The sequence below is a fragment of the Carassius carassius genome, chromosome 42 (genome assembly GCF_963082965.1).
Source record: "Carassius carassius chromosome 42, fCarCar2.1, whole genome shotgun sequence".
NCBI classification, from domain to species: domain Eukaryota; kingdom Metazoa; phylum Chordata; class Actinopteri; order Cypriniformes; family Cyprinidae; genus Carassius; species Carassius carassius.
This window is the reverse complement of record NC_081796.1, coordinates 26665103-26685324: the sequence shown is the minus strand read 5'-3', so window position 1 is coordinate 26685324 and position 20222 is coordinate 26665103. Positions and strand designations below refer to the sequence as shown.

Below are 20222 nucleotides of genomic sequence, written 5' to 3'. Positions count from 1 at the left end.
GACTTCAAAGCCATTTTTATGCATTCCATCAACGTTAGTTTGTTCGTGTGAAAACAGAAAGTGCATAGAAATTTAAATGCAATTCAAACACAAGGTTCAAAAGGTAAAATGCACTCCAGAAATAGTGAAAAATGCATATATAGTCAAATCTAATGTCTTCTGTTTTTGTTCTGACCCACATTATTCAAGTTACAGTAACTAGAGCGTTCAGTGTCACCCTTAATAGGCAGCTGCCTATGTAGACTCACTAGGGCTTTATTCTGAGCATCACGACTCGTTCTGCAGTCCTCAGAAAGACTCTTTGGCTTTGTTGGATGAGGAGAGAGAAGTCACAGCAAATCTGCCGCGCTTCCTCGACAAAAGAGCCGTCCGAAAACATCACGTCAAGAAGCCAAACCATGGCCCCGCAACGGAAAAGCATGCATGAGCACATCTCACAAACACCAACACAAAACCTTCAGAGAAATGTATGGCTCCTCTCCTGTGCAAATAGAGTTTGACCAAAGGCAGTTCATCACACACAGTCCAGATGTTGCTAATTATGTCCAGAAATAACTCGCTCCTCAGTGTTTTTATTTGTGTTTCCATTTGGAGCCATTTTTTTTTTCTTTTTTCGCTTCAAGTCAACATGAAACTGCATTTGCAACCCAGTTTACTTCTGTAATGTGAGTAAAACACAATGATTGGATGGTTTAATGGATCACATCAGCGTTAAATGAAAGAATTTCAAACGATTATTGAAATAAATCTTTGTTTGTTTGTTTATAATATCGTCAGATGAATCAAATCCAGAAACACAGATTTTTTTGTGTTCAATTTAGGAGTAAAATACAGACACTTTCTAATTCAACAGTTAATAAAATTAACTCAGTTTTAAGCATTACATTAAACGTAGTGTTTTTTTTTTCAGGTAAATGTGTGTTTAATTCTGTTAAAACCCAAATTAGAGGAGTAATATTTATTATATTTAAGCTTTTGCCAATAGATGCCATTTTTAAACTGAATTAAATAAAATTTTTCTAAGTTGCAAATAAGTTTACTGAAGTACATTTTATAAGTAAAACTCTAAATTTTTCTACATACTTTAAAGTTACTTGCCTTTTCTTTGTAATAATTTTTGTGAAATTTAAATGCAAAAATTTTCTAATCCGTTTTCTCCCCCAGTGCAAGGAATATTTGATCTGTTCAATCATTAAAATTGTAAATAATAAATAATTCGTGAATAAATAGTAAATAATTTCTCAAATCATTCTTAAAGAATTCTCAAATGCATTTCAAATTAACCCAGAAACTCAGTGTTTTTTAATAACCAACTTCAATGTATTAAACCGAGTTGAGATCATTTCAAAACAATTTTCATGGGATTTTTCGCTCATAGCCTCATTTTCATCAAATTAATTATGACAACCAGCCTAAATAAGGTCCAAAACATCAACTTCAAGTGTTCAAATGCAATGCAAACAAACCTCGATCTGAGAAGATACAGTATAATAAATGCTTCGCATCTGCGCACTTTAGTGACGCTATGCCAGAATAATTGCATTAGCAATTAACCGAGTGTGAGTCTATTTTAGCCTCTGTGGTTTTTTAAGCCTGTAAATGTAGTTTGCACAGGTCGAGTATTAGATTTCCTGTAAATAAAGCTGTGTTGAGTCATCTGTGTAAATGTACACAGTGACATTTGATGCTTATTTACAGTTCACTCGTCACTGTGTTTTAGAAACACACTTGTGCATTGAAGGTAATGAATGTTCAGGATTTAAAAAGAGGTTATTGGTGTATTAAAGCAGCCTTATGTAAAAAAAAATTTAATTTAATTTGAAGGTTTGCTTGCATCTCAATTAATTTAGAGGAACTAGTTATAACATTGTAATAATGTAGTAATAACATTGATTATCAAATTGGACTATTCCCTTGTAGTTTCATACAATACATTTTGTACCACTAACATACAGACATTTTTATAATGCATTGCAGAATATTTTGTTTAGATTTCATTTTTTTTATCTCTATGAATTAGTACTTTTTAACTGGGATTTCCTGATAGAAACCACCATAAGCGAATATGTGTCAAAGCACGCCAATGGAACGGTTTGCGTTTTGATGCTATTTATGGTGAGTCTGCGAACGATTTACAAAAAACAAAATAAATGCATGAAGAAAGATGAATTATAAACACAGGATTTAGTTCTAGCAGGCACACTTGGGATCTATTGCTACATAAAACAGCCCTTCATCAAACCTGCCAACCCGAGATAGAAAAACACATGTGCTATAATCTTCACTAGTCATATAAGCCACAGTTACAGCTGGAGGCCGTTACAGTAGAAACTTTGACACGTTTTCAATTCCAATAAGTATCATTAAGGTTATTCCTAAATGTAGCAAATTATTGCTGAACGTACTGTGTGCAAAACAATTATTCTCAGTGATCTTGTTACCCCTCCGTACCATGCAGTTTCCACATGCAAAATAAATACTTCACAAGAGAAACAAATGTGTGGTGCATTTGAAAGGGAGCATGTGCAATAGTTCGCTAGACAGGTTTTAAGCAAGTGACCATTTCTTGTGCATGTCTGATTGTCTTTTACTAGTCTCGATATCTGCACCTTGTGATGGCATTGAATGAAACGTCATAAAAAATGGCAAAACAAATAAAAAAGTGCAAATACTCAGGCTAAAACACTGCCCTTTCATCGCTAAAGAAAGAGGTAATCGTCATGCTTTCAAAAATGGCGTGAAGTATGAACCTAAGACAAGACTGGTAACATTTACATGGTTGCACCGCTACGATTCTTCTAAATTATCTCAAATCTTAAAAGGAATCACGCTGTGTTAAGTAAGACCTTTAATGAACTTACGGTCAGGCCGACGCTTTGATTAAAATGTGTTGCTTTCAGTCTAATATACGATGATTACATCCTCTATAACTGCGACTACGGATCTCATCCATGCATTCAAACTGTGAAAGTGTGCATGTTCGGTGTGCCACTTTCCCCTTGTATATCCAAACAAACAAAACAAGAGAAATAAGAGTTATTTTGTCTACAAAAGCCTTTGACGCACAACCGCAGGATTTTGTGTCTATGTTACATTCGGTAAACAAAAGGAAAAGACGTCCGTCGTCACAGAAACGTCTCGCGATCTCGGTCTGACAAAGGTTCACTGAGGTCCGTGTTCGCGGCGTCTGTGATTAGAGCGTGAAAAAGCTCGGTAGTCGCTCGCGTGACGCTGTCGTATGAAGGCGGAGACGAAGCAGCCGAGTGCGTTTCCGTAACTTCAGCCTCGGCGCCGTAGTTCTCCATTATCATCGCAACTATAAGTCCTTCGTTCTCTGGCGAACTGTCGCCGTCTTTGTCGGTGTCTGTCATGTTGAGATGACGATAAAGTAGCGAGGCTTGTTTTAGCTGACGGCGCATTAGATGCCTCCGATACAAGCGCTGGATCATGACGGCGGAAACTTCCTCTTGCTTGCGCCGAAGCGTCGTCGTGATCGGTTCGTAGGAGATCTTGGATGGGTTCGCCATCATGAACTTCTCTTCCATTTGTTGCTTTAAAGCGTCCATTTCGTCCGACTCTCCAAGAACACGTTTGGTGAACGCGAAGAGGATATCCAAACAATGGATCTTGTCGCCGCTCACCATCGGAAGGTCCATGGAAATCAGTTTGATTTTGTTGGGTTTGGTGATGCGCAGCGGCTCGGAAAGTGAGTCGGCGAAATCGGAGAGTTTGGCGTATTCGATGAACTGCGTCGCTTCCTGATCGAACTTCTCCCAGACTTCGTAAAACATCTCGAAGTCGTCCTCGCTCAGCGGCTCTGTGCTCTCCTCGGTGGCCACGCTGAAGTTCTCTAATATAATCGCGATGTACATGTTGACCACGATGAGAAACGAAATAATAATGTAGGTAACGAAGAACGTTATGCCCACTGAAGGATTCCCGCAGTTTCCGCGAACGTTCGTCCCGGTGTGAGGAACATCCGGGTCACACTCTTCCGGAGAGTTGTTGAGGATTGGACTGAGCAGATTGTCCCATCCGGCGGACGTTGTGATCTGGAAGAGACAGATCATGCTGTTTCCGAAGGTTTCGAAGTTGAACATGTCGTCGATGCCGGCTTGCCTCTTGACGTAAGCGAAGTTGGCCATGCCGAAAATAGCGTAGATGAACATGACGAGGAACAGCAGGAGGCCGATGTTGAACAACGCCGGGAGTGACATCATTAAAGCAAAAAGCAACGTCCGGATTCCTTTGGCGCCGCGGATGAGGCGAAGGATTCGTCCGATTCGAGCCAAGCGGATGACGCGGAAGAGTGTGGGCGAGACGAAGTACTTCTCGATGATGTCTGCGAGAACGATACCTGAAATGAGAAAGAGACACAGAGTTCTCACAAACACAAAGTTAAAAGAAAACCTTAATGCTGCTCTTTCCCATAAAACAACACCCACCAACATGGGGACCTAAGAACACTTTTTTTAAGTATAGAAAGAAATGAGTGTAAATTTAATGCAGAGTAACATATTCTGGAACAATCTGTAAAACATATTTATTTTTAAAAAATTACAAGTTTGCTGTAAATTGCCTATGGCTCCATTAATTAATGTTTCTAAAAAACCATGAATTTTTTTCCTTACTTGAAATAAAATAAATACTGAAATAACAATCTAAAAAAATAAAAACCAGCTAAATTGCCAACAATGTTTTTTTTTGTATCATTAAGATAAAATTAGTATATGAAGCAAATTTTGTATTAATATTTTATTTGTGTGTTTTTGTTATTTTATTTACATTTTTTCATTTTTATTTTAGTCTAAGTTTTAATAACTTAATAAGTTAAACTAATTAAAAAAAAACCTATCTGAAATAAAAAGTTTTTATTTTTAAATTTTTGGTCTTAGTTTACTTTAATAATCCTGGTTCCCAAGACAACATTTTTATTTTTCATTTAAATTAACTTGATGTACCAAGAAAAAAAATAAAATAAATAAATAAATAAATAAATATATATATATATATATATATATATATATATATATATATATTAAAAAAGCAACAAAATAACTACAAAATTAGAAAGCTAAATCTGATTCAAAATATTAATATAAACCACGATACTAATACAATAACACTAAAACAACAGTGTTACAAATCATGTAATTTTTACAAATCATGTAATTCAATACAGTAAAATTTGACATACCGTATTTTCCGGACTATAAGTCGCATTTTTTTTCATAGTTTGTCTGGTCCTGCGACTTATAGTCAGGTGCAACTTATTTATCAAAATTAATTTGACATGAACCAAGAGAAAACATTACCGTCTCCAGCCACGAGACGGCGCTCTATGCTGCTCTGTGCTCTTGTAGTCTACACTGAAAACATAGAGCGCCCTCTCAGGGCTGGAGACGGTAATGTTTTCTCTTGGTTCTAAATAAATGCGACTTATAGTCCAGTGCGACTTATATATGTTTTTTCCTCATGATGGCGTATTTTTGGACTGATGCGACTTATACTCAGGTGCGACTTATAGTCCGAAAAATACGGTAAGTTGAATAATTTACATTGCTGGATGTTATCGTTTTACTAAAAACACTAAATATTTTGCAACTTACATCTTACCTCACACTCTTTCTCTGTTAAAACTTAAGCGTGAACACTAATTTGCGCTTTTTTCTCTATGAACGGTAAATCTCACCTCCTTTTGATTCAATATGCTGTATCAATCATTTTGACATTGAAAATAAACAAAAGAATCTTTTAATTTTTTTTTTCTTGTCATCCTAACAATAAACAGAACAGCATTAAGAACATCAAATACTGGAGCAGAGTTGCTTTTGAGAGCTGAGAAACAGTTGTTGCATGGAAAAGAATTATGAGAAGATACTTTTTGTTTTCCATGAAAAAATGAACAGCATGTGGTTTCGCGAAAACATTAAATATTCATTTGAGTTAATGACCACCAGAATCCAGACACCATATTTCGACTAGACCATCAGGGGCGGACTGGCCATCTGGAGCACCGGGACTTTTCCCGGTGGGCCGCTATATATTTTTTTAAATATATATATAAAAAAAATATATATATATATTTTTTTTAATTGACGGAAATCATAATATTACATCTCTTTTCTACGCAAATGGATGAGTGAGTTAATCGCGCAGCCAACAAGCGCGTTTTCGTCTAATTTAGAGAGAGACAGATTCATCTGGTACAGCGAATTTCTCTGAGCAGCAGGCCACTGTATACGTTCACTTAAAACATAACCGACTGTGTTTACGAGAATACTTGCAGAGACAATTATTTTGAAATAATTGTGTGTGTATTTGTTCATTCAGAAGTTAGGATACCCAAAAGATGAATTAATTCTTTGTACGCGCATTGTCTGAAATGCTGCTCACAGCGCGTGCTTTGAACGAGTGCGCGCAAGCTTCGAACGCGCGCAAATTGTTTAAAAAAGTTGAATCAGCAAGATTTAGAAACAAGTGAAAACGATCAACTACGATAACATTTCACCCCTCCAAGCGAGTGAACAACGCGAATTTTAAATCGCTATTCACGATAGCCCGTCGGGAAGAGCAGTGATACATTTTGGAGCCCGACTGCAAAACACAATAGCCCCTGGACGTCGGGCTAGCGATTTTGCGAGCCCTGCACCTCAGATCTATCCAGTTTGTGAACCACTGGTTTCCACAATGTTTTCGTTAAACAAAATAAATGATTATTTTAAAAGATTTACTCAAGAGAATAATCTGTTCACGAATCGCATCATGAACTTATATTACCGCATATTCATGCATCTGTTAATTGCAGTGTTGGGAAGGTTACTTTGGAAATGTAATAGGTTACAGATTACAAGTTACCCTATTTAAAATGTAATAGTAGTGTAACTTTTTCAATTACTTTATTAAAGTAATGTAACTAATTACTTTTGATTACTTTTTGATTACTTTTCAAAATCTCCAATAAATGTTTATTTGCAACTGTTAATCATCTTCAAACATTTACACCATTCAGGTTTAACCTTACAGCAGTGCTCAATACTGTCAGACTTTTACAATCCTTCATCACTTGAATTAAGATGATCACATTTGAACACATGTCTGCATGTCTGCTTCATTAATTTCCACATGGGGCGGACTGGGATAAAATTTCAGACCGGGAAATCTCAAACTCATGCAAACAAATTCATGGACAACACTATTTTTTGTATGGACCTGATATAAAAAAAGATTTAAATCTTTAGTTTGGGGACATGCAAAATAATTAAAAGTTCTCTCCTGAACTTCACCTTCACTTCATTTCTTTTTTCTTTTCAGTCTCTTTATTTTGCCCTGTTATCCATCTACCTCATGACTTTAACACTCAAGATTTAACAAAACTATACTTTCTAAATTGCCTACATGTCAAATTGAGTGCATCACTACAATATAAAATCCTAATACTGAACATGAGTCATGTTTTTCCCTCACAAAAATTAACTGCTTTTATTACGTAAAAGTACAGTAACCATGTTTTTTTTAATTATTATTATTATTGCAAATGGATTACCATTTGTATTTATTTTTAAATAAATAAATATGTAAATTTGTGGCATGGTTTAACAACAGTAACCTTTGTCTCTGAATTTATAGCAAATATTAAATCTTTGCATATGCTTTGATTCAAGTGTACTTTTGATATATTTGTCCAAAATGTGGCATATTCCGTCCGTGTTAGGCAATAGCAATCCCGTTTTTATGACTGGATTCTACTAACCAGACTATGTTTCTGCATCGCGGAAATTATAGGGCCGTACGTCTCAGAAAAGTCAGTTCAATTTGGGAAAGAAATCAATTACATCTGTATGTGGATGTGTGTAAATATTCAAATGTAATCCCCACTGTAATCTTTAAAATTTTCAGAAGTAACTGTAATTTAATTACTCATTTTTTCTTAGTAACTGTAACTGATTACAGTTATTTTTATTTTGTAATTAAATTACGTAATTAAGTTACATGTAACTAGTTACTCCCCAACACTGGTTAACTGAATGCAAAGTGTGAGTTCTAGGAGAATGTTTGTCTCGTGATGAACATGTATCGCTCACTAGGAGTCGCTAAATGAACAGCTGCAGCACGCAGGTTATCTTTTTTTTTTTATTATTCAATGGAGGATCAGTTGCCCTATTGGTTAAAATCCCCAAACAGTATACTTAAATATCAAATAAATAAATTACATCAAAACAGGGGCGTTTGCGTTTTGATGTGGTGGGCTGCTGTGGGCCAGAAAGTCCAGGGCCACTTTTTGGTCCCAGTCCGCCCCTGATTACTGACCATAACCAGCCTTGATTTATTGAAGAGTCTGTACCACTTAAGAGTTAAATGGCTGTTTTTTACATTTGCGACGGCGCGTCTTTAAGCTTTTAACCCTGTTGAGATACAGAAGGAAGAAGGGGGTCGTGGTCACGAAACCACCTCAGACTTTTAGCTCATACTGAAAACTCAATCACTGGCCAATCACCGGAGCTCCCAAACTAGCTTCACCTTAAACCATCTCCCCTTTTCTCCAGGACGGCCGCTCTCTGCGCTTGTTAACCACTCAGGCCTTCCTCTTTCTCTCATCTGGAGTCTATTCTCAAAATCCCTTTTCTGTGTCACTGAAGCTTCGGCTGTTTATTTATTATTAGGTGAAGTGCTACAAATTTACATTGAATGTCTTTAGACCTTGGTATGTAATGCCACACGGTAAAGCTACTGTATCTTACAAAGAGAGATATTACACAGTTTAATCTATGATTTAATGGGACTGGCTGCCTCATGCAGTTAAAATATTTAAGAGTATAATACTTTACATTTGTTTTACATTTATTTATTTATGATATTAGTTCTTAATTTTGAAAAAAAAAATGGAAAAGAGGAGGGTGGCATGAAAAATGTTACATTTGTATTAAACATAATTAAATAAGTAGAAAAATAAAAATCAACTCAAGAATTTGTTAAAAAATTAATTACACACACACACACATATATATATAATTATCATTAATTTTTTTATTATTTTTTTTAACCTATAAGTTGAACATGTATGGATGATATTAATATTAGTATATTAACATTAAACATTAATAGTTATAAAAAAATAATAAAATATATTAAAATACATTTTATTGTTATTTAATATTTATTTAATTATTTTATTGACCACACTATATAAAAATATATATAGTATATTATATCGTATATATATATATATATATAAATTATTATAAAAAAAATTTTTATGCTAACCACACTTTTTCAGGCTAATAGTTAAAATACATATTAGATTGAAAAAGTATACAAAACATTAGTATAAAAAATCTTATAGTTATTAAAAACATTGTAGAAAAACACAGCTTATTAATTAAAATACAGATCAGAATTAAAAAGTATGGGTGGCTTGAAAAAAGTGTTTTTTTACTAAAACATTTTCTATGCATCTGAAACATAAATAAATATTTTAAGTGTTTTATTGATTTTTAGTTGTGCAAATTACAGTATTAACCCCTTACCCACAATGGAGAGGATGACAACCACGAAGTCGAAGATGTTCCAGCTGACGGTGAAGAAGTAGCAGCGCAGGGCGATGAGTTTGATAATGCACTCAGTGGTGAAGATGACGATGAAGGCCAGGTTGACGTAGTAAAGGATGATCTCGAGGCTGGGAGACTGTTCGTCCGTCTCCACCATCATCGTCACCATGTTCAGGATGATCAGCAGCATTATGATGATGTCGAAGGCTTGTTTGGACACCAAGTCAAAGAAGAATCCTTGGATCGAGTTCTGAGAAGAAAACAATCCGTGTTCTTTTGTCTTAGCATGAGAATAAACAGCTGTATCATCTGCATCATCTGAACCTGGACCTCTGGACAAACTGTAGGCAGATCATTAAATTAAAAACTGACAACAAAATTGGTCCAAGAACCGACCCCTGTGGTACTCCAATATTACAGTCAAGAAACTGTGAGCATGCATCATTTCATTTCCATCCACGTTAATGTATTAGTAGAAAAATTCAACCTTGATCATTCAGTTAAAAGAATATTATTATTAACGGTACCAAAAGCCTTTTTTAAATCAAGGAAGACAGCACCGAGAACACCTCCCCTATCAAGACTCGATTTAATTTGTTCAACAAAATAACAGTTCGCTGTCTCTGTAGAGTAATGTACCCTAAATCCAAGCTACATATGATGTAATGGAACAAGACCAAGATTTAAATGCTCTACTAACTGACAGCAAACAACATTTTCAATTACTTTAGAAACAACTTGCTCATTTTGCACCGAATACTCACAGTAGGCCTAGGGATGGGTTTCTGAGGTTTCTTGGTTCCCAGTTTCTTCATGGCATTATAATATTTCTTCTGTTCTTCTGTCATGAAGATGTCCTGTCCTCCTAAGTACAGAGATACTCTTCTGTTATTATTACCATCACCATCACATTCACACCATTCATGCTCGTTAATACTTTGGTTTAAATACTTATCTTTCGCTTCTGTTGGTTGAAATTGTCAATAATGACACCGATGAAGAGATTGAGCGTGAAGAAGGAGCCGAAGATGATGAAGATGACGAAGTACAGGTACATGTACAGGCTGTTCTCTTTAATGGGCTGCTCTTCCACCTGTTTCAGTAGATTATAGACACTGGAATTACCAAACAATGCGTTTGTATGGGATCCAATCTGGTTTTATGAACTCAAAACGATTTTACTCACAGATCTTGAGTCGACCGCGGCGTACATGATCTCCATCCAGCCCTTGAACGTGGCCTTGAGAAGAGAAAAATACATATGTTACATGAGAACATGAGCAATATTCACTTAAATGCAGTTCAGACGCCAGGATTGCATTTTCATCTGGATTCTTTCTCGTATTTCTTAAAGTCTTAACATTTGAACTTGCAGCAACTTTTCTTCAGCATTTCCTCGATGAGATTTAGTCAGTTTGTACTTGTATAAAACCGAAATATAATAGTCATATATAGACATATTTAAAAACAAACGAAGAAACATTAAATACTAAAACGTCAATCTGAAAAAAAAACTTAAATAAAACTTAAATTAAATTAATGGGGAAATTAAATGTGTAAATTAAAACTATATAGATGAAAAAAACAAACAAACAAAAAAAAACAGTACCTAATAAAAAAAGTCAATCTGTAAAAAACTTTATTAATTAAATAACTTAATTAAATAATTAAAAGAATTATAAAAAAAATGATGAACGTCAACTGGTAAAAATATAAAACTAATAATAATATAAAAACCTATGCATTCTTTAAAAAAACGAATAAATACTAACAAAAATATGAATTCCTAATTAAAAATTACTAATAAAAATGACAACCGTTTATTGTAAAAACAAACTGAAATAAAATTTTAACTAACCAATAACTAACATTAACTAATACATTGAGAGAAGTCACTTAAAAATTACTAAAATAACTAAAACCAAAATAAAAAGTAGTTGAAGCTATATTGATGTATTAAAATAAAACAGTAATTACTAAAAATGACAAAAGACAGTCGAAATAAACTTAATAAAATAGTTAAAACTGAAAAATGAATGAATAAAAATTGTACACATGTAAAGAAATAGTAGCTGTAAAATATCTGTAAAAACAAAACAAAATAAAAAAACATACTAAAAAAACTAAAATAAAAAAACTAAGATAGACTTATTTAAAATTACTAATAAAAATCACATTTTACCAAATGAGATCTGTTTTTAATTGAATAAATGAAAAAGAAATGATTTTGTTTTTTTAATCCGGTTCACTTATATTTTTTTTCAACATAAATATAAAATAAACAAGGAGAATTACAACAAAAATTTCAGAATTAAAAATATAGTATTTTTCTGTTTTTTTTTTTTTTTGTAAAAGAAAAAGCCACAAATAATTCTTAAGAATAAGATTTAAATAAAAAAAAAATTTTTATAAAAAAAAATATATATATAAAATAAAAAAATAGCTAATTTAAGTAGTGACTGGGCAAATCTGGACTTGCTGTGAATGAAGCTGGAAGAGCTGATGAATGAATGAATGAATCAAGCGATCAATCAATCAATCAATGAAGGCGGCCCACTTTCAAAGCAGTGAGTGCCAGAAATCACTACGATTGGTCTTTTCACCGTAGTTAGCAGTTATTGCATTACTATTTCAAGATGTACATAAAAGGTTTGTATTGGATGAAGTCACAAGAAAGTGATGGAAAGGAGCTAAGTGACTTGTTGCTAGGTTACCGCATCAACTAAGTTAACATGAAGAATGAAGTGCGTTCGCTCTTGCTGAGCACAAACTTCAGTATAATGGAAGCAGCGGCGGCTAAAAATAACGCTTGCACCGACTCGCTCTCGGACAGACGGAGGTGGGCAGCGGCGGAAGACAACCAGCGGCGGGAAGGAAATGAGCGAGAAACTAAAGCTAAAGCTCAGCAGCTGAAGCAGTAACCACAAAGACATGTGCAGATATCTGAGCTGCGAAAAATGAGTTTCATGAGAAGATGCCCACAAATTCTAATAAAAAATGTACAATAATAAAGGTAATATTTTAATATTTATTTATTGTATTATCTTGTATATATATATGTGTGTATATATATATATATATATATATATATATATATATATATATATATATATATATATATATATATATATAAATAAAGATAATACAATATATAAACATTAAAATAAACAAATAAAATAATAAAATATGCTTGCCTAAATGTAAGATTTATTTATATTGAATTGCATATAAAGTATCCAGTAAAAAAAAAACTAAAAGTATAAGTTCGAACAAATTTGTTTTGTTCATGACTAAATTCTAATTTAAATAAATAAATTCAAATAATAAAACATTAATGCCTACATTTGTTTATTAATTTTCTTCTTAATATATATATATATATATATATATATATATATATATATATATACATATACAAAAATATCCTATTCGTCCTAAAATATGTCTTCATTTTTTATTTTATTTCATTTTTTTTAATGGTTTTAGTTAATGATAAAACGATAATTAGTGGAAGCTGCTATTTTCTACTTGCTGCTTAAATGAAAAAATATATATAACAATAATAATATAAGATATAATTAAATAAAATATTAATGCTTACATTTAAGGTTTATTCATTTAAACTGCATATAAAGTTTCCAGTACATCATTTTCTTTATATATATATATATATATATATATATAAAATTCTGTTTTTAGGAGCATAAAAAATATTTTCACATGCCCCCAAGTTCTAATAAAAATGAATAAATAAATAGAAATGCAACTCTAAACGCATCAATTATGAGCAATACAATTATTATAACCAATATGGAACAAATAACACATACAAAATTAAATTTAAAATGCTTATAAAATGTATAAACTAATACATTATTATATTTGCCAATCATACATAAATGAAACAGGTCAGATTACCACCATTAGATGAAAAAAATAATAATAATAAATAGTCAATGTTTGTTCTTAACTACTTACATCTATTTGGTTTTAATTGAATTATCATATTCTCAAAATGCACTCATTTAAATGGATTTGAATCAGGTGAAAACAACTGAAAGGAATGAAAATGGTTCAAATGGCAAGCTGTAATTAGTTTATGAGCATCATAATGTATTGGAGGAGCAGAAGCGGATCCTCACCACTTGCAGCAGCGCGAGGTACCCAGCGCCCACGTTATCGAAGTTAACCTTGACTTTGGTCCAGTAGTACTGCGTGCTGTTCATCTCCAAACACTCGCTCTTGTTGTTGATGAAGGAGGCGTTGAAGATGAAGCCGGTGCGGTTGACACAGCGGCCGAACTTCCCGGCGAACAGATTGACTCCCATGATGCTGAAGATCAGCCAGAAGATGAGACACACCAGCAGCACGTTCATGATGGACGGGATCGCCCCGATCAGAGCGTTCACCACCACCTGGTTACCATGGAAACACAGCATCCATCACATCACGGACCTCAGAGAGAGCGTGCACCGCTGCTCCGTCCGAGCTGATTTATGAATGGCCTTTGGCGACTGGCATTTATGCAAAAACTCCTGATAACGTACAGCGAGTGTCAAAGCACTTTAAATGTCATTCATAAAACATGAACATTATTAAAAGCTGACCTCTACTGGATCAAATGCATCAGGGAAGTGCGGGTTTAACACATGCCTATAGGTCACGCTTCACCCCAACATCAAAAAACAAATGCATAAAGGAGCAATGCATATATAGGCATTGATATTTAACCAATAAATAATATATAGATTTTTACTACTACTACTATTTATTAATATACATGCACACACACACATGCATATGTAATATATATATGTGTGTGTGCATTAAAATCTATAAATGGAGATTATTTAATTAATAATATATTAATGCATACATTATTTTCCATCTTATTGCAACTAATAATATAATGTGATTCATATTTGTCAGCCAAACATAAATGAAACAGGCCAGATTTCTGCACTAAGTAATAACTAACTAACTAACTATTTAAAAATAAGGTATAATTTATTTTTAACTATTTGTATTTATTTGATTTTATTTAAAAAAAATATTTAATTTTATTAAATTGTATTTTATTTAGGTAATAAAATAAAATAAAATAAAATAAAATAAAATAAAATTAAATTAAATTAAATTAAATTAAATTAAATTAAATTAAATTAAATTAAATTAAATTAAATTGTATTTTATTTTATTTTATTTAATTTAATTTTATTTTATTTTATTTTATTTTATTTTATTTTATTTTATTTTAATTTAATTTAATTTTATTTTATTTTATTTTATTTTATTTTATTTTATTTATGTAATTTTATTTTATTAAATAATACTTAAATGCACACGGTTAAAATATGAATAAAAAGCTATCACATTTAGTTTATTTTAGAATTTAGAATTTGTTTATGCTAAAAGTGTGTAATCAAATAAATAAATCTTAAATTTAGGCATTAATATTTCTAAATATTTTATTTTTGTATTATTTAAAAAAAGGATATCAAATATATATATATATATATATATATATATATATATATATAATATTTAAATAAATCAAATGTTGTTTTGATGGAGGTCTGAGTGAGACAGCTCTGTCTGGGATGTCACTGTAAAGCGGCGTGACGTTTAATCTGATTTGCCAGATTTACGGCCAGCGGACGGGGAATTCCTCGCCTCTCCTCGCTTTCACTGAGCGAGCAAAACTAAAGCAGAGCCGGACAGAACTGCAGACGCACAGCAGATCACAAACACAACACTACATCAGCATTAATGCACTTACATTTCTTCAATGGTTAGGAAAGACACAACAGGCAAAAATACTGTCTTTCATACACTTTCATGATTTCCTGTTTCAGACTCGTGAAAGAAAGCATCCAAAACACACTTTATTTTATTCTTTTTAATTTAGTAGCTGTTTTAGATTAGTGGAAAGACAACATCCAAAATAGACTTTTTAGTCTCTTTAATTATTATATTTATTATCATTTTTAGTTACAGTTACTTCAACTACAGTTATTTCATTTACTTTATCCATTTGTGTCTATAGATTTCAAATCTAAAACCGAGACCATAATACAATTTTTTTTTTTTTAATTAAAATACATTTGAACTGAAATGAACAAAATCTGACATTTTTCATTTTAATTTAGTAAAAAAAATATAAAAAATAAATAATAATAAATAATAATAAAATAACAATAGATAAATAAATAAAATAAAATAACTGAAAACTATAAACATATATTAAAAAAGACAAAAACAAACAACAAAATTACTAAAACTTTAACAAAATTTAAAATAAAAGCAAATATAAAAATAAAAATGATTTCAAAATCTTATTAAAATTATAAAAATATATCAATGCATCAGAAAAGTATTTTAGTAATTAGAAAAGTAATTAGAAAAATGGCATATAACTTATAAAAAAATAATAGCAATAATAATGAAATTAAAATTAAAACAGAAAATGAACAACAAAATATATATATATATATTTTAATTATAATTATTTATGATACTAATAAAAACTCAATACTTGCATATAAAACTAAAAGATTTATTAGTTTTTTTCATCCAATCTTCAGATTAATGTTCTGGAAATTAGTGCAGATTTAATTAAATAATGCCTCATTTGGATATTTCAACACTATTTCAGAGTTGTTGTTTTTTAAATGTATCTGTTATTCTCAATGCCTTAAATCTCAAATGGATGAAGTTTCACTGTATAAATAATAAAAATGAATATGTGATCGGGCTGCTGTCTGGTGTGTGAGGATGAGGAGGAGATGAAGATAACACTGAGTTTGTGAGCGATGAAGAACACACATGCTAACAGCGTTTCTGACATTCAATTATCCAGAATACTGATGGTTTTCCCAGCGGACAGAACGCTGCTTCATCATCCGTCGCTTTCTGCTCATTTAATAATCTACTGTACACACACACACACACACACACACACACACACACACACACACACACCACGCTAACACCCTGTAATACTGACAGCAAATCAAACACGTTTCACAAATACATGCAACTGCAGGAAAAGGAACTGGAAAATTAACACTGGACACCAGAAAAAGTCCTCTAAATGAGCATTTAATTATAATACATTCATATCTACTTATATCATTTAATTTGTATATTTATTTGATTAATTTTAATATTATCCATCAATGAAAAATCTCCTCAAAATGTCACTGTACTTCGTAGTATTTTAATTATAAAAATGTATTCAGATAAATAATTAATTGTATTATTTTCTAATATAATACATCAGTGAAACATCCGTTCAAAATGTCACTGTTAAGTGATGCTTTAATCATAATACATTTTTAATGATATATTTCATTCTTATTTGTATTTTATAATTTGTAATATTATCTGTACATTTTTTATATATTTATTTTATAAATTTTAATATAGTATAATATATATATATATATATATATATATATATATATATATATATATATATATATATATATATATATATATATATATATTAATTATAACACATTTATATTTAGTACTAGTTTTTATTCTTTTATTTTAAATATTTTCCATCGGTGAAACATCCAAATATCACCATATTATGTGATATTTTAATTAAAATAAATGTATATTTAATTATATATTTTTATTCTTATAAATATTTTATTCATATTTTATTAATTTTAATATCATCTATCAGTGAAAATCTACTCAAAAGGTCACTCTATTAATTATCATAAATGTATAAATATTTTAGATATTGTATTTTTACCTTTATTTTCTATAATTTTTTTTTTTTTTTTTTTTTTACATTTATGGGTTATTTGACAAAATAATCCCATTGATTCACGTCTAATACTGAAAAGTCTTTTCCATTTCCCCTGTAAAGCCTCCAGCAATGAATGAGACGTCACCTTTCAGAATCTGACTGCAGGAAGATTAAACGGATCACACTTGATTAAACAGAAGTGCAGTGAGAATATGAGCATTAATGCTGTAAAACCCCAGCACAGTGTTAGTGGAGTTACTGTCGGATCGATGGGGAGAAATAAACCAACACAAGAAAAACCACGACTTTACTTCAATCTGATGAAAACCTCTCACATTTCACACTAGAAATCAAGCTTTTTTTAATTAACCTCCTTTTTAAGGACTATTATGATTTTTTGTTCCAGAATTATTTAAATCACAATTTAACGTTTTTCCCACAGTTTCATTCTATATATATTTGTAATTCTCATTAAATTCACAATAATGTAAAAAAAAAAAAATGCATTAATATCAGCAGAAATAAAAGGGAGTACAAAAATACTCTCTATATATATTTAAAAAAAAAACATTATTGTTATAAGAATTTTGGTTAAAATGTGATAAAAAAAAAATTCCTCAAAACCAGCTTAATATTTTGATTTGGGGCTGAAATTTGACGCCAATCTAACGGCAGATTTAAAGACAGTAACCCTGTTTAAACCAGTCTAAGATGGTCTGGTTTGATGGTTTTAGAGGGTTCTGGATGCTTCTTAAACTCTTAAAAATTACGATTCTTTATTGGCTTTTACTAGTTTCACGAAGAACCTTTAACATCCATCGAACCTTTCAACTGCACAAAAGATTCTTTAGAGTGGAAAAATATTCTTTAGATTTTTAGAATGTTCTTCATACCAAGACATTTATTTAATTATTTATTTATTTTAAAGAACTGTTCACTCGATGGTTCTTTAGGGAACCAAAATTGGTTCTTCCAAAAAAAGAATTTAATAATAATTGCCCAAAGCATCATTCAGTGAAAAGTTCTTTGAAGAACCATCTTTTCTTAGTGTGAAGAACATTTTAATAATTTTAAAGAACCCTCTTCCAATACAATGATCATTGTGTGCAGGTTGAAAGGTTCCATTGAGGTTAAAGGTTCTTCATAGAACCATAAACCAAAAAAGGCTCTCTATTAGCTTCTCTCGGTTCCATGAAGAACTGTTAACATCTATTGAATCTTTCCAGGTTCTAAATAGTGAAGAAATGTTCTTCAGATAATTAAATGTTCTTCACACCAAGAAAATGGTTCTACTAATGGTTCTTTGGGAAACCAAAAAGGGTTCTACACTCACAACTCACAGAAAATAATTCTAATTTGTTTTTAATGAGGCCATAGAAGAACCACTTTTGGTTCCTTAAATCAACTTTTAGTGAACAGCTATTTTTTAATGGTCTGAAGAACTTTTTAATGTTCTAAAGCAACATTTGTGCAATGAAAGGTTTTCATAGATGTTAAAGGTTCTTCATTAGAACAATCAATGCCTATACACTCCTAAAAATAAAGGGTCTTTATTGGCATCTGTGGTTCCATGAAGAACCTTGGACATACATTGAATCTGTCCAGGTTCTTTAGAGTGTAAAGAGGTTCTTTAGATCATTGTGTTTTTCACAAAAGAAAATAATGGTTCTTTTTAAAACTGATCACTAAAGGTTCTCCAGGGAACCAAAAATGGTTCTTCTATAGAACAGCTACAGAACACCCCTTCTGAAGTTTTTGTTTTAAAAAGTGATTTCTTAAAAGAACCATCTTTGCCTAGTCTGAGGAACAGTTTAATAATTCATAGAACCTGTTTTGACAGGTTCTTCAGGAAACCATCAATTCTAGTACAAATAAAGGCTCTCGATTGGCTGATTCTACTGGTTCCGTTAGAAGCCTTTAACATCCATGGAACATTCCCAGGTTCTTTATAATGGAAAAAAAAGTTATTTAGATCATTAAATTTTCTTCATATGAAGAAAACAATGGTTCTTTTAAGAATTGATTACTAAAGGTTCTTTAGGGAACCCAAAATGGTTCTACGGTATCAGTGTAAGAACCCCTTTTGAAAGCTTTATTTTTAAAAGCGTAAAAACTTTTGGAACTTTTCCATTTATTTAAGTTCTTTAAAGTGGAAAAAGGTTTAAAACGTTCTGCTTCTTTTACTGAAAAGTTCTTTGGGGAACCAAAAATGCATTAAAACATTAAGAGCATAAGACCATTAAACCACCACAGATGGTGATTTTTCTCTCTCTGAAAAAATACTCAGCCTAAAATCGCTTGTTGAACCTGTTGCACTGACAAACAGAGACGAGTGTATCTTACCCTCATGCCTTCAAACCGGGACAGTGCTCTCAGCGGTCTGAGGGCTCTAAGCGTTCGGAGAGATTTGATGGCAGAAAAGTCCGAGTAGCCCAGCGTGTTTGCTACAAGGCTTACGATAGACACCTGAGTGACAGAGAGCCGAGGAGAAAGAGAAGACAGAAATGCAGCGTTAGGAAAGCAGTAACATCACACCTGCTACAGTCCTGCGGAAGGAAACGACGCGTCAGTCTGCAGCGCTAGGAGGAAAATCAGGGGTTAATCGTCTGGTTCTGGAGACCTGTTAAGGAGGAATGCTGTTTTAAGCACCACTGGTGGTTGTTTCATCCCTCCTCTGTGACCTGAGAAGGACAGGTTTAGAAGGCAGCTGTCTATTGAGTCAGATGTTTTCTTCTGTGGCGGGCCCGAGTCCGAGCGGCTCTTACCCTCATCCCAGCAAAACGGGATACAGCGCGGAGAGGCCGTAGTGCCCGGAACGTCCGCAGAACCCGCATAGAGCCAATCTGATCATAACTGACCACACGTGCCACCAGACCAATCACTGACACCTGCATGAAGCGAATTATAGC

The 20222-nt window shown here is 32.3% G+C and overlaps 1 protein-coding gene across 4 annotated transcripts in view; it reads right to left on the bottom strand.

Annotated features, from left to right (window-relative positions):
- Window positions 1-1069: 1069 nt before the first annotated feature.
- Window positions 1070-20222, bottom strand: part of LOC132124455 (sodium channel protein type 4 subunit alpha-like) — a 156122-nt gene continuing 136969 nt past the window's right edge. For 2 of the 4 annotated variants that reach the window (XM_059535459.1, XM_059535458.1), the window contains 8 exons: window positions 20079-20201; window positions 19657-19779; window positions 13691-13963; window positions 10735-10788; window positions 10500-10641; window positions 10313-10413; window positions 9528-9798; window positions 1070-4357 (listed from right to left, as the gene is read on the bottom strand). In XM_059535459.1, the coding sequence (XP_059391442.1) occupies window positions 3126-4357; window positions 9528-9798; window positions 10313-10413; window positions 10500-10641; window positions 10735-10788; window positions 13691-13963; window positions 19657-19779; window positions 20079-20201 (2319 nt within the window). In that variant the 3' untranslated portion in view covers window positions 1070-3125. The remainder of the gene's footprint in view (window positions 4358-9527; window positions 9799-10312; window positions 10414-10499; window positions 10642-10734; window positions 10789-13690; window positions 13964-19656; window positions 19780-20078; window positions 20202-20222) is intronic. The other 2 variants (XM_059535461.1, XM_059535460.1) reach the window with 1 other exon arrangement.